Consider the following 12938-nt stretch of genomic DNA (forward strand, 5'->3'; position numbering starts at 1 on the left):
GTACCTTCGCTCAGTGTAAGCTGCAGCCAACACCAGGTATGTATGAGTGTGTGTATGTGAGGGGCGGTGTATGTGTATACATGTGTTTATGGGCAAGTGTGTGTAAGGACAGTGTATGTGTATATGTGTGTAAGGGCAATGTGTGTATATGTGTGTTTATGGGCAGTCATGTGTAAGGGCAGTGCAAGTGTATATGTGTGTGTAAGGGCAGTGTATGTGGATATGTGTGTGTAAAGGCATTGTACGTGTATATGTAAACTGAAAACAAGAGACAGCACTTGGATAAATGTAAAAACAATATGTTTAATACAAAGACAAAAAAATATACAATACATTAAATAAAAGGAATACAGAGACAAAAAAAAAATATATATAAAAGACCTCAATAATTTGATACAAATATATAAATAAAACAAGAGCAGTGGAGTGATGTTCAGCCTGCCCCACTAGGGGTTAAAACAATGAATATACAGGGAGAACCAAAAAAGAAATAAATATACTATATATCCAAAAGAAAAACACTTACCACTGGTAATGACTGTGCCTGGCCAGGCTTGCGCCAAAAAAACAAGCAGACGTGTTTCGTTTGCACTTCCTCAGCTGCAATGGGCACACACAGATGTGTGTAAGGGCAGTGTATGTGTGTGTTTATGGGCAGATGTGTGTAAAGGTAGGTGTTTGTAACGGCAGTATACGTGTATATGTGTGTGTGTGTAAGGGCAGTGCACTTGTATATGTGTTTGTGTAAGGGCAGTGTATGTGTATATGTGTCTTTATGGGCAGATGTGTGTGAGGGCAGTGTATGTGTATATGTGTTTTTATGGGCAGGTGTGTGTAAAGGTGCCTTGAAATGTTGGGAGGTATGCTATACACTTACACATACTTACATTTTTTATTATTTACATTTAATTTAAATTTTTTTTTACAGGTATTTGTTAATCTGTGTCTCATTTAATCTACACACACAATGCAAGGTTTGCATGTGTTACTCAGTTGATCTCTGTGCTGCCAAGTGGTTTTTATTTGATCTATACCTACAATGGAGGGTTTGCATTTGTTACAGAGTTGACCTCTGTGTTTCTATGTGGTTCGTATTTGATCTATACCTGCTATTCGGGCTTTGCATTTGTTACTCAGTTGACCTCTGTGTTTCTGTGTGGTTCGTATTTGATCTATACCTGCTATGTGGGCTTTGCATTTGTTACTCAGTTGATCTCTGTGCAGCCATGTGGTTCTTATTTCCTCTACACACACAATGTAGGGCTTTTAATATTTTTTTTAATATTTTGACCTATAAATGTTTTCAAAAATGAAACTAAATCACCAAATTTGCATTAGCTTTGTATAATTTAGAATGAGGAAAACGGCGTCTTGTTTAGTGTGTGCCCCCCCCCCATATTTTTAATGCAAAATCATTTATATATATATATATATATATATATATATATATATATATATATTTATATATAGTCTTGCTGTTGTGAAAATTAACATAGTCGAAATTAACCACAGCAAGGACATAAGCCTGATAATGGGGACTGTAGTGGCAAAGTCAGGACTGTTGGCAGCTATGTACCATGTCACTAATACAGTACCACGCCAACAATGGGGGGACGCGGAATGGATGCAGTTCTAATTCTTTACAAGTGCGTTTGGATTGTCTTTTAATAAATAATTAATTATTAATCATGTTTGTCCCGATTTGATCATTGCAGCGGTTTTTTCATGTGTTGTGCGCGTTAGTTCTGTAACATGTACTGATAAAGTTTATTTAAAAAAAATAAAAAGACGCCGGAAAGTGCATGCGAGATACTTGAGTTGAAGTCAGCGGAAATTACGTCTTTTGCATTTGCAACATGGCAGGCACAGGGGATCCCACATGGAAAGCGGCAGGAGAGGGTGAAGATGAAGGCATGGAGGGCACAGACAGCGAAGAAGGAGACGAGGATGATATTATGGAAGCGAACGAGGAGGAGGAAACGGAAAAAGGTCCGCAAAGGGTATATTTGCCCGGCGTTCAGCCTCTGCAGGAGGGTGAAGAGCTTGTGATGGATCAGGACGCCTATGTTCTGTATCACCAGGCTCAGACAGGTAATGTATTTATTTTTATTCATTTGGATTAACATATTCTGGATTCCAGATGTAGTTGTTTTGGAACTCACATCACTGAGAGGCAGCAGCATATCTAATTGATGGCTTAATGCCCCTGACAGCCCACTAAAGAATGATCATTACAGTAATTTATGAATACTTTAATAAGCGTTCTTCAAAATTTGAAAAAAAGGGCATATACCCCGAGGTAGAAGCTGCAGCTCTGCGGCTGCTCCTCTCATCTGTGGAATGTTGTCACTGATTGGCTGATGGAAGCTGCCAATCAATGGGAGCATTTTCCATGCAGGCGCACAGGTTTCTGAACAGACCCTTGCCCACAGCATTTTCTGAGCTGGCTCAAGAGCTGCTGGTTGGTGTATCATGGACCATCAAAGGGACCATGCAGCAGTCATGAATTACAGTGCGTATAATGACTGAAGTCTCAGCATATTCCGTATCTTTGTCTGTTCGCAGGCGCTCCATGTCTAAGTTTTGATGTAATTTCGGATAACCTCGGAGAAACCCGTTCGGATTACCCAATGACTATGTTTCTTTGTGCTGGGACTCAGGCTGACACCGCTCAAGGCAACAGGTAAGACAACTAATTTGGAGCGATATTTCCATGCAGTGTTATTGGAAAGACATTTATAATTGGATTGGTTTCTAATACGAATTACAGTTGATGGATTTTGATTTATTTTTCTCCTGTAGGATGTTGGTAATGAAGATGCACAATTTGCATCGGACAGGCAAAGAGAAGAAAGACGATTCGGATTCTGAAAGCAGTGACAGCAGTGAGGATGAAGATGAAGAAGAGAAAAAGCCACAGCTGGAGCTGGCGATGGTTCCTCACTATGGTGGTGTAAACAGAGTTCGGGTAAGTGCAGATAGGGTAACTTAAAACTTGGGCGTTTAATATAAATGAACATTTTATTACAAAGATGGAAACTGGCAGATACAAGATAGACAGCAGATAGGAACCATTCAGCCATCTAGTCCGTGTTCCCTGCTGTAAGGTCTCAGACCTTAATAAGCAATTAATGTCGTCTCAGATTCAGGAGCAACATGCTTATCCAATGTGTGTATAAATTCCCTCGCTGTATTAGCCTCTACCACTTCTGCTGTTTGGCTGTTCTATTTATCTGTCACCCTCTCGGTAAAAAAGAAACAACAAAACAAATCAACCACTAAAAAAACATCTAGTGTTATTTGTGTGTTAATAATAATAATAATAATAATAATGAGATTATTCATACGCTTTTCTAGGTATGCCCTACGGCTTATGGTTGTAGATAATTTACAGCCAAGCAGTTCCTCAGTAAAGGAGCTATTTGATTTTTTATATGAATACTAAAGTTAAATAATAAAAAAAAATATTAATATGTGGTTTGAAGAAATGAGATTCCTGAACATCTGGAATCTGTCATACTTGGGAGTGAGATTCCAGATGTTCCAGAATCGCTTTTTTTTTTCTCCATGCCCTGTTGTCAAACCAGAAAAGATCTAGAAAAGATACTTCCAACAAGGGAACGGAAATATTCCTCTTTGTGTGTTGTAGCCCCAGTATGAGCTTTAATATAGTGAGAATAAGAAACGATATCCTGTATAGTTTAATGTATGGAGGAATTTGTTGCTCTAGTTCTGTATCCGGCTGATTTTTCTTTCTCAGGTTTCTACATTCGGTGAAACTCCAGTGGCTGCTCTTTGGTCAGAAAAGGGCCAGGTAGAGATTTATGATCTGCGAAAACAGATCGCAGCTGTGTCAGACTCACAGACGCTGGCTGCTTTTATCAAAGAAGAACAATCCAAGATCAAGCCGGTGTTTTCTTTCTCGGGTCACATGACTGAGGGTTTTGCAATGGATTGGTCACCAAAGACCCCAGGTATGGTTGAATGAGTAAATGCTTCTTATGGGTTTTATGCTTTTTCTGTATTTGCAGTTGAAACATGCTTTATGCTTCTTAAAGGGATTAAAGCAGGGGCTATGTTTTCCACGTCCGTGTTATTCATGTAGATGGTTCCACTGTGCAAAGGCAAATCAGAAACTAAGGTATTGGGACACCTGACCATTACACCAACAGGACTTTTATGACATTGCATTCCAAATACATAGACATTAATAAGTTGGTGGTTCTGTGGGAATTTTTGCCCAATTATCCAGTAAAGCTTTTGTGAGGTCAGGCACTGATGTTGGATGAGAAGGTCTGGCTTGCAATCTCTGTTTCAGCTAAAAGGGACATACCAAGACATTTTGGAGAATGCTATGCTTCCAACATTTTAGGAACACTTTATGGAGGTCCCCGCTATTCCAGTATTGTACCCCAGCGCACAAAGCAAGATCCATAAAGACATGGTTGGGATGAGTTTGATGCAGAAGAACTTGAGTGGCTGCACAGAGCCCTGACCTTAACCACATCGAGCGCCTTTATGATGAACTGGAATGGAGATTGTGAGCTGGACCTTCTCCTCCAACATCAATGCCTGACCTCACAAATGCTCTACTGGATAATTGGACAAATATTCCCACAGAAACTCTCCAAAATCTTATGGAAAGTCTTCCCAGAAGAGCGGCAGCTGCTATAGCTGCATATTACTGTCTGTGTTTAGAATGCAATGTCATCGAAGTCCCTGTTGGTGTAATGGTCAGGTGTCCCGATACTGTGTGTGTGTTTTGTACAGTTATGTGATTTCCTTCAGGATCCTAGCGTTATTACAGTTATAATTTTTTTAACCAAAATTTACAGGACAGTTGGTCACTGGAGACTGCAACAAAAACATTCACTTGTGGAATCCCAGGGAAGGAGGAACGTGGCACGTTGACCAGAGGCCTTTCACAGGTCATACGAAGTCTGTTGAAGATCTGCAGTGGTCTCCCACTGAAGCCACGGTAAATAACATGGCTAAAACTGTGCAGTCAGCATATACCATGTTCCAAACATAGCTAAACTCCTCTGCATAACTTGTTGTGTGCCATTATTAAGCAACCGCATACTAAAAGAATACGTTTTCTATTCAGGTGATTTTTCTAACAGTGGTTAAAACTTAAGGTGAACCCGTTCTCACTTTCTGGATGAGTCTGATTAGTGAATGCAGTCCTGAATCAGAGCAGCTACACATCCCTTCGAGTCTTTAATTAACCAGTATCATACAGCAAGAGATGTTTTAAGTGTCCATGTTTTCCCATCTCTGCTCACACAGGTATTTGCCTCCTGTTCGGTTGATACCTCTATTCGTATTTGGGACACTCGAGCAGCCCCCAATAAGGCATGCATGCTGACGACCAACCAGGCCCACGATAGTGATGTGAATGTTATCAGCTGGAACCGCCACGAACCGTTTATTGTCAGCGGAGGAGATGATGGTCTTCTTAAGATCTGGGATTTGCGACAGTTTCAAGTGAGTGTCATATTTGGTCTTGTTGCTGCACCCAGGTGCGTGTGATACCATCCTCTAAGATCATCACTGGAGTAGTATGAGTAGTTGTGGTAGTGCGGTGACATTGTGACAGTGGCTATGTAATATATCTGCTGAATTAAAGCCTCTGCATATAATAATTCAGGCTTAATGTTTAATGAGCCCGGTACGTTATAAACATTATACTCGTTACTTGCAGGCTGTGAAATAGAAACTCTTGGGCTAATCAATGCTGTAGATAAGCAAAATGCATTTTGTGTATTTGGCCATGGGTTGGGCCTGTTGGGATCTACCACCTGCTTCATGTCCCATTTTCTTTGCAGAAGGGAGTAAGCGTAGCCAAATTCAAGCAGCACACGGCCCCCATCACATCGGTTGAGTGGCACCCTACGGACAGTGGCGTGTTTGCAGCGGCCGGTGCTGATGACCAGATAACACAGTGGGATCTTGCTGTTGAAAGAGATCAAGACCAAGAAGGAGAAACGGATGACCCTACGTTGGCAACTATTCCTCCTCAGCTACTTTTTGTCCATCAAGGAGAAAAAGACATTAAGGAACTGCACTGGCACCCGCAATGCCCAGGAATAGTTATCAGTACGGCATTGTCTGGCTTCAATGTTTTCCGTACTATAAGTGTGTGAGGCTGTGCTGTACGCTTTGTATTTTGTTGCCAAACATCATACTTTGTTGGACTGCTTAAGCTCTGTGTGAGGTCACCTTACTTAAAATATATTAAATCCTACCCTGCCAGTTTTATGGTACTGCTTGGCGGTTGTCATTTTTCTTAAGGCTGTGGAATTCAAGTGTAATTTACTCTACTCTACCACATATTTGCTGTGTAGAAGATACATATATGTGTTCCAGCCCTTTTTGTCCTCCATAGCCATCTGGCCTTAAGCGTCCTTAATTAGAAAAGTCTTATTTGCGAAAAGGCCCTAAAGAAATCGCTACTGGTCTTTTTGATCAATTATAAAGTTGATAAAGAATATTTTTCTATTTTAGTGTAGATAAGTTCAATACCATTTTATCTTTGTGTTGGTGGTTGGAAGGCCCAGGCTATTGAGGTGTTCCACTGGCTGGGCAAGCCATAATTCCTGCACTGATTGTTACATCAGCAGTAAAGACTATTATGGAAGTATTTATAGGCGGTTGGGTAACATCTATGTTTTAAATAAAGGATTTGTATAGCAAAGAGGTTTTATCGTGCTGAATGGATGCATCTCCAAGTGATGGCAGAAAATGAAATCATACTTCTCACTCTGTTCTTGACTTGTAGCTTTAATGATGAACAATCCTGCACAATTTTAAATCTTCAGGATAGAAAACATGATGTCTCACTGCTAATTATTAACATCCATAGGAAGCAGTTGAAAATCGTGCTAAAAAAAGGAAGCTTTCTTTTTACATGATATCTTTGCGTTTGCCGCTACGTTTTAGTCTGCATGGTGCAGGTTCGATATACTCTAGCAGCGACAGGAGCCAAAACATCCTAGAAGCATCTGCACAGATGTTCTGTAATGTAGTCACTGCATCCCTGACCACTGCAAAGATGTATAAGTCACTGTACCCTCTTGATTTGGTGAACAAAGAAGCACTGTCTTCTTCACGTTGGTTCCCAGGCGTCCAGCAGTGATGATGTCACTCATTGGGATCTTTTTATTTTGTGGGAAGCAGAGAGCGATGAAATGTGCATGAAACCGCATCGGATCACCTGTATGAAAAGGAACGAAAAAGGAAATCTAGCATTTCATCGTTTCATTCTTATTCCTCACTATGTTGATGTAGGAAGCCACTCTGTTTATTACCCATACCTTCTTAAAGGAGGAAAACCTCCTCATACTCCCAATGTAGACAACGTATATCTGTTTAATAAAAAGGCAGACTGTTGAATGCTATGGCACTAGTGATAAAAGGCAAATTAAAACATTTAGCGTGTATCTTAAACTGTAGCAGTCCTTCTGTGTCGGTTACTTTATGCATGTTGCTTACAAGTTAGGTTAATTTTTATTTTTAACTCATACAAGACCAGTATACATAGATTGTTTTCAGAATCAGTATGCACCCTGGACCCCCCCCCTTTACCAATTATAAAACAGAGCTAAAATATGGCGCTAAATGATTTCTTAACGGTATAGAAACTATTAACACCACTGGTTTGCTCGGACTAACACAGTCCATGTTTTTCATATTTGAACACCTGTGTTGGGGGTGTGGCCACAGGCAGGAAGGGGAGCGGTCAAGGCAGGACCACCCACCATATCCAAAGGGCCACCATGCAGCACTCAGCTCCAGAGCAATGTGAGGATCTCCCCATTGGCCCAGGATCCTCACTAATCTGAAAATCACTACGGCCATCTGCAAACGGCCCTTGGGACATCTGCTGTCATTTCAACAGTCCCTTTTTCCCCCTTTTTTAGTAGTTCACGTTTGGACCTCTTTGCACAAACTTCAACATAAATGTGCAACGTCAACAAGAATGCGCTGACACGTTAAAATAAACCCAACGGTATCCTATTCTAACCAGGTCCACTAGAATCACGCGCTCCGAAGGAGAACACATGCAAGCCGTCTTAATGCAAGTCTGCAGCACGTGCAACATCATTTCTTGTTTATTGGTTTTTATTCTAAGACTAGCCTTGCTACCTGGTGGAGGTGCCCAATAGATTTAGTGTGTACGAATTCCTGTCATTTACAAATATCCCATTATTCAGAAACATAAAGAGGATCAGGAAATAAAAACGATATAGATTGGAAGATGAACTGGCAATTCCACACTTTTGCAGCCTCCTAAAACAAAACCCCCAATGCATATTAAAGTACTTTGTAAGTACCTTTTAACCCTCCCAAAAAATATCTTTGGGAGAAGCTGCCTCTGCCACTGTCCAAGATTTCAGGAAAGTGCTCCCTTTAAATCATGGAAACCCTCCCTGCTCCCCCAAATAGCTGATGGGAAAGGGAAAGGCAAATGTATATGCATTTGTAATATGGGACCACATGCAACTTTAGCCTTCATATGCACTTTAATGCTTTTAGAGTTCTCTTACCTGGATATACAAGGAAATCTCCTCCAAACTTGTTGCCACTGGTAAGGAAATAGCCCTTCTCCCAAAGGTCCTTAAAAACTTTGTAGCGCGTTTCATGTTCCGACTGTCCACTATATGGCCAGTCTGCAGAGGCTTGGTACAAATCCACGGGCTGCACACTCCCGACAGGGGTTCGAGCTGTAGGAATCTGCACCATCATTGCTTCTCGAGGAAAATTAAAAGTCTTTTCAAGGTTCTGAAGCTCCTTAATTGGCCCTCGAGTGGAGCAGTCCATTTGTGTGCCTATGAACAAAAAGGGAAAGATACACAATAATAGTAGCGTTAGCAGGAGGGAGGAAAAACACTAAACAGAAGTTTTCATAACAATAAGAATGTCTGCACCCATTTGCATGCAGCAAAATGCCTTAACGTCCATGCAATATAAACTCCAATAAGACCATAATAAGATTCCTTACCTTCCTGTTCATCATGTTGCCGCTTTCTCTTGGTCCTTCCTTCAGCGATATGATCTGACAATCTTTCCAATGTGCGCCGTTTCTCTTCCAAAGCCAACTGTCCTTGTTCTTTATAGCTTTCCTCTAAAAACTGCTTGTAAGCATCAACCTCTGGCCGAGACGTTTCCTCGTCATCCGTAGAAGAGTTAGAACCTATACTGTCCTGCAATAAAACAGTTCTATAAAGTGAACAGGCAATCATAACAAATTATATTGCTCCCATCAAGTAGATATCAAGTAGTGCAGTTTTACTCCATACGTTGATGGGACAATAGAGCAGTCATAGATGTTAAACAGGCTGACCTCAAGACTCTGATTCTTCAGCCACCTCTCAAGAACTATTGACAGTTCAAGACTTTGTAATACAGAAATCTTGGACTCTTACTGATCACGAAAGGACAGCTGTCACCATCCAAGATATTAGTATAACTAATTAGAGATACGATGATTGAAGTAATATTAGAAGTTTAAGCTCTAAAGTACCTGAGCTATAAGGAAAAAGGAGTCACTTTAGATTGGAAAGAGTTACTGTAGACGTACCATGGCCAAATCTTCACCCTTGGCGTGTTCCCTTTCACCCGAGCCGCTGCTCACCAGTGTTGCTGCTCCAATTTCCACAAGCAGTCGCGTTTCTTCCGTTGACAGCTGCAGCGGCAGACCAAGCCGGGCGTTCTGTCTTGGCTTCCTCACCAGGGCTCCAACAAGGTTCCCGATCAGTCCATGCTTTTCCCGGATCTCTTGGACATCTTCTGCTTTCCACACGAACGCTTTCCCCTCGTGGAGGTGAATTAGAATCATTGTGGGCCTTTAGAAAAACTAAAAACAGAAAAAACAGAGAGGGTCCCTAGTATATAAGTATAGTAAATAATAGCATTTTTTTTCAAATTAACTAAATGTTGAAGCACATTAAAAACAGAATATCAGTAATACTAAATAAAACCAAAAAAATCAGTTACACATAGAACTGCATTAGAAAAGATCACCAAATTGAATATAAAAAAAAATCTGATCTACTTTTAAGTTGAGATCTATTTTAAAAATGTTTTAATGACACATATGCTTCCGGAATCATTACCAGCAAACGTATAGCGGAAATATGAACGGTATAGATTCCAAAGCAGCCCTAAACATTTTTAAATGATAGAAGGATCTTCACCACACACCAATATATAATGTATATACACCAATCAGCTATCACATCACGACCACTGACAGGTGAAGTAGATGTTATCATGGCAGTGGGTGGGATATATTAGGCAGCAAGTGAACAAGCGTAAGGATCTGAGCAACTTTGACAAGGACCAAATTGCGATGGCTAGACACCTGGGTCAGAACTTCTCCAAAACGGCAGCTCTTGTGGGGTGTTTCCAAGCTGCAGCAGTCAGGACCTGTCAAAAACGGTCCAAGGAAGCAAGAGCGGTGAACCGGTGACGGGGTCATGGACGGCAGAGGCTCACTGATGCACCTGGGGTGTGAAGGCTGGCCCATGTGGATCGCAGCTGACCCCTGCCCACTGCCGAAATCGCCTACAATGAGCACGTGAGCAGAAGAACTGGATCGCGGAGCAATGAAAGAAGGTGGCTGGTCTGATGAATCACGGTTTCTTTTACATCACGTAGATGGCCGGGTGCGCTGCTTAACTGGAGAGCACATGGCACCAGGATGCATCCATGGAGGACTTCTGGAATCTGGTGCTAACGTCTTGGTGCAGATACCACAGCGCACCGTCGGAGGTCTAGTGCAGTCCATGCCTCCACCGGTCAGGGCTGTTTTGGTGGCAAAGGGAGGACCTACACAATATTAGGCAGGTGGTCATGATGTTATGGCTGATCGGTGTGTGTGTGTATATTATATATATATAAATAAATCATATCTTATGTTTATCTATACCCGTTCCCTCTAAACTGTAAATTGTATCGCTCCGTCTTAGTCCGTCAGCTCTAGTTTTGTCAGACCCTTTGAAAGTACGGACTGTACTTAGGAGAAAAATGCTTTTGACTTCCGAAAGTTTATCTTTAGAAAACAATATTTGTCTAATAAAAAAAAGTATCACAAGATTCTGTAACATTCTGACATTCTGTTACCTCGAACGTTTGGACTGTAAGAAGTGCTGCAGAAAATGTTATTGTTAATAATAATAATAATAATAATATACATAGTCACACAGGAATTAATGTTATAATGGGTGAGTTATAGGACATTTTTACCACAAAACTGTACAAACATGTGCTCTACATACATACACACATATCTATCTATATGCCGTATATATATATATATATATATATATATATATATATATATATATATATATATATATATATTTCTCCAACATGGCACTACTACAACTGCATGTTTCCTCACAGACAGAATTAGCCGCTGTCAGTACACCTGGTGTGGACTACAAATCCCATGAGGCTCCGCGACTAATGAGCATCAGGCGACTTATCGTGCCTCCCTGCTTTCTCCTGCGGCGTGTTACATGCGCTCTTACATACGGTATGTTTGTAAATCGAGCGTCCGTTAGTCGGAGCGTCCATGTATTTTCTGTGCGACGCACGCGAAGGGTTACCTCTTTCTTGTATGTTGGGCCCATCTGAGGCGCATAGATTAGACGCCCTTGTGCGGGGTGGGCGTGGCCACATTGCTCATTGCCTGTCAATGGAAGGGGTGGGCGGGGCTTCGGTTTCACGCAGAGCAGGGCGAACGTGACTAATGCTGCGTGAGTGGGAATAGGCGCCGTGCTTTACCTCGGAGTCACGGCGGGTGATTCCAGCTTAATTCGTTATGTTTACCTCAGCGTTTAAACTGCACAGGGGTGAAAAACGTAACTGAATGAAGAAAAGAACGGCAACACGTCTGTGTTTTACTAGCAATGGCCGGATGGCACCATGTGTAGCTTTCGTATGCATAAATATTATGCTAAAATTAACGTAATATGGCAATTCCGGAAATGCGTTCATATTTTCACCGCTGTTTTATAAACATTAAAGCGAAACAGCGAGAGATACAAATATTCTAAACCGCAGAGCATGTCTACAAACAAGCCACAGCTTAATCTCCATGTCCAAGGGGTAGAAAATGGGGTAAAATCAAAAATTCCAATTTTTGCAACAATATCTCCAAATAGGAGATTCTGTTTCTAATCTCACGTTGAATTTATGAACCAAAAATTAAATTGAAGCTGGGAACTCTATCTGTACAGAAATAAGCAGGAGTTTGGGCAATATGGCCGTTATCATGCGTTACTATCACGCAAGTAAATGGCCATGTTAAAGTAGCAGTAATAATTGGACTAGGTTCTCAGTAAAACACACTGCACCGAATGAATCATTACTTTGGCGTACTTGTAGACTGCAGACCTTACAAACATGCGTATAATACCTAAAACGTGCTAAAAAGCGCACACTTACCACAAAAATACAAATCTGCGTTTTTCAGAGCTTGGTGCAGATGACTGCTCGATGACCACTGTTTATTTTAGAGTCTTGACTCTTTTTTGCGCATGTGATAGGTCTGTAGGGGTGTTAAGAAATTACCGCGTTTGCTCGATTATAAGACGACCCCCCAAAAACTGAATATTAATTTAGGGAAAAAAAGTTTTACTGATAAATGTTAATTCATGTAAACTAATTTTTTTATGCACATCTGGGGAACCTTTGAGGTCTGATTATAAGACAACCCCGATTATAAGACGAGAGGTATTTTTCCGAGCATTTGCTCTGAAAAAACCTTGTATTATAATCAAGCAAATACGGTGAAAAAATAGTTTTTTTCCCTTCAAGTGTAGTGATTGGCAAGTACCACATACCAATTGTATGTGGTTTCTTTGGTCATTATATTTTGACTTCAGTTGTCATAGCAACACGCTGGCAATTCCATGCAACAATTAATT

The 12938-nt window shown here is 41.0% G+C and overlaps 2 protein-coding genes across 4 annotated transcripts; one reads left to right on the forward strand and one right to left on the reverse strand.

Moving 5' to 3' along the window:
- The first annotated feature begins 1833 nt into the window (after nt 1–1833).
- On the forward strand, nt 1834–6697 carry GRWD1 (glutamate rich WD repeat containing 1). Its single transcript, XM_053451878.1, has 7 exons — nt 1834–2091; nt 2566–2683; nt 2803–2968; nt 3761–3974; nt 4836–4978; nt 5290–5487; nt 5829–6697. The coding sequence occupies exons 1-7, from the start codon at nt 1857–1859 to the stop codon at nt 6144–6146; spliced, it is 1392 nt and encodes a 463-aa protein (XP_053307853.1). The 5' UTR covers nt 1834–1856; the 3' UTR covers nt 6147–6697.
- Nucleotides 6698–6765: 68 nt separating this feature from the next.
- TSEN34 (tRNA splicing endonuclease subunit 34) lies at nt 6766–11685 on the reverse strand. Of its 3 annotated transcripts, none has more exons than XM_053451882.1 (5): nt 11616–11685; nt 9638–9859; nt 9005–9206; nt 8550–8831; nt 6766–7216 (listed from the first exon to the last, which is right to left on the reverse strand). In XM_053451882.1, the coding sequence occupies exons 2-5, from the start codon at nt 9839–9841 to the stop codon at nt 7029–7031; spliced, it is 876 nt and encodes a 291-aa protein (XP_053307857.1). In that variant the 5' UTR covers nt 9842–9859; nt 11616–11685; the 3' UTR covers nt 6766–7028. The 3 variants fall into 3 exon arrangements, with proteins under 3 accessions (XP_053307857.1, XP_053307855.1, XP_053307856.1); XM_053451880.1 differs by having other exon boundaries at nt 9584–9859; XM_053451881.1 differs by lacking the exon at nt 11616–11685 and adding an exon at nt 11542–11595 and having other exon boundaries at nt 9584–9859.
- Between the last annotated feature and the right edge of the window lie 1253 nt (nt 11686–12938).

This window comes from Spea bombifrons, chromosome 12 (assembly GCF_027358695.1).
Source record: "Spea bombifrons isolate aSpeBom1 chromosome 12, aSpeBom1.2.pri, whole genome shotgun sequence".
In the NCBI taxonomy this organism is placed as follows: domain Eukaryota; kingdom Metazoa; phylum Chordata; class Amphibia; order Anura; family Pelobatidae; genus Spea; species Spea bombifrons.

Bases quoted from the DNA above. Each gene is read 5' to 3' on its own strand.
- GRWD1 (XM_053451878.1), top strand. From the start codon at position 1,857: ATGGCAGGCACAGGGGATCCCACATGGAAAGCGGCAGGAGAGGGTGAA. The intron at 2,684-2,802 runs GTAAGACAACTA...TTTCTCCTGTAG, and splicing joins GACACCGCTCAAGGCAACAG to GATGTTGGTAATGAAGATGC. The intron at 5,488-5,828 runs GTGAGTGTCATA...TTTTCTTTGCAG, and splicing joins GGGATTTGCGACAGTTTCAA to AAGGGAGTAAGCGTAGCCAA.
- TSEN34 (XM_053451880.1), bottom strand. From the start codon at position 9,841: ATGATTCTAATTCACCTCCACGAGGGGAAAGCGTTCGTGTGGAAAGCA. The intron at 9,207-9,583 runs GTACGTCTACAG...GTTTTATTGCAG, and splicing joins AGGGTGAAGATTTGGCCATG to GACAGTATAGGTTCTAACTC. The intron at 7,217-8,549 runs GTAAGAGAACTC...CTTTTCATACAG, and splicing joins AGATTTCCTTGTATATCCAG to GTGATCCGATGCGGTTTCAT.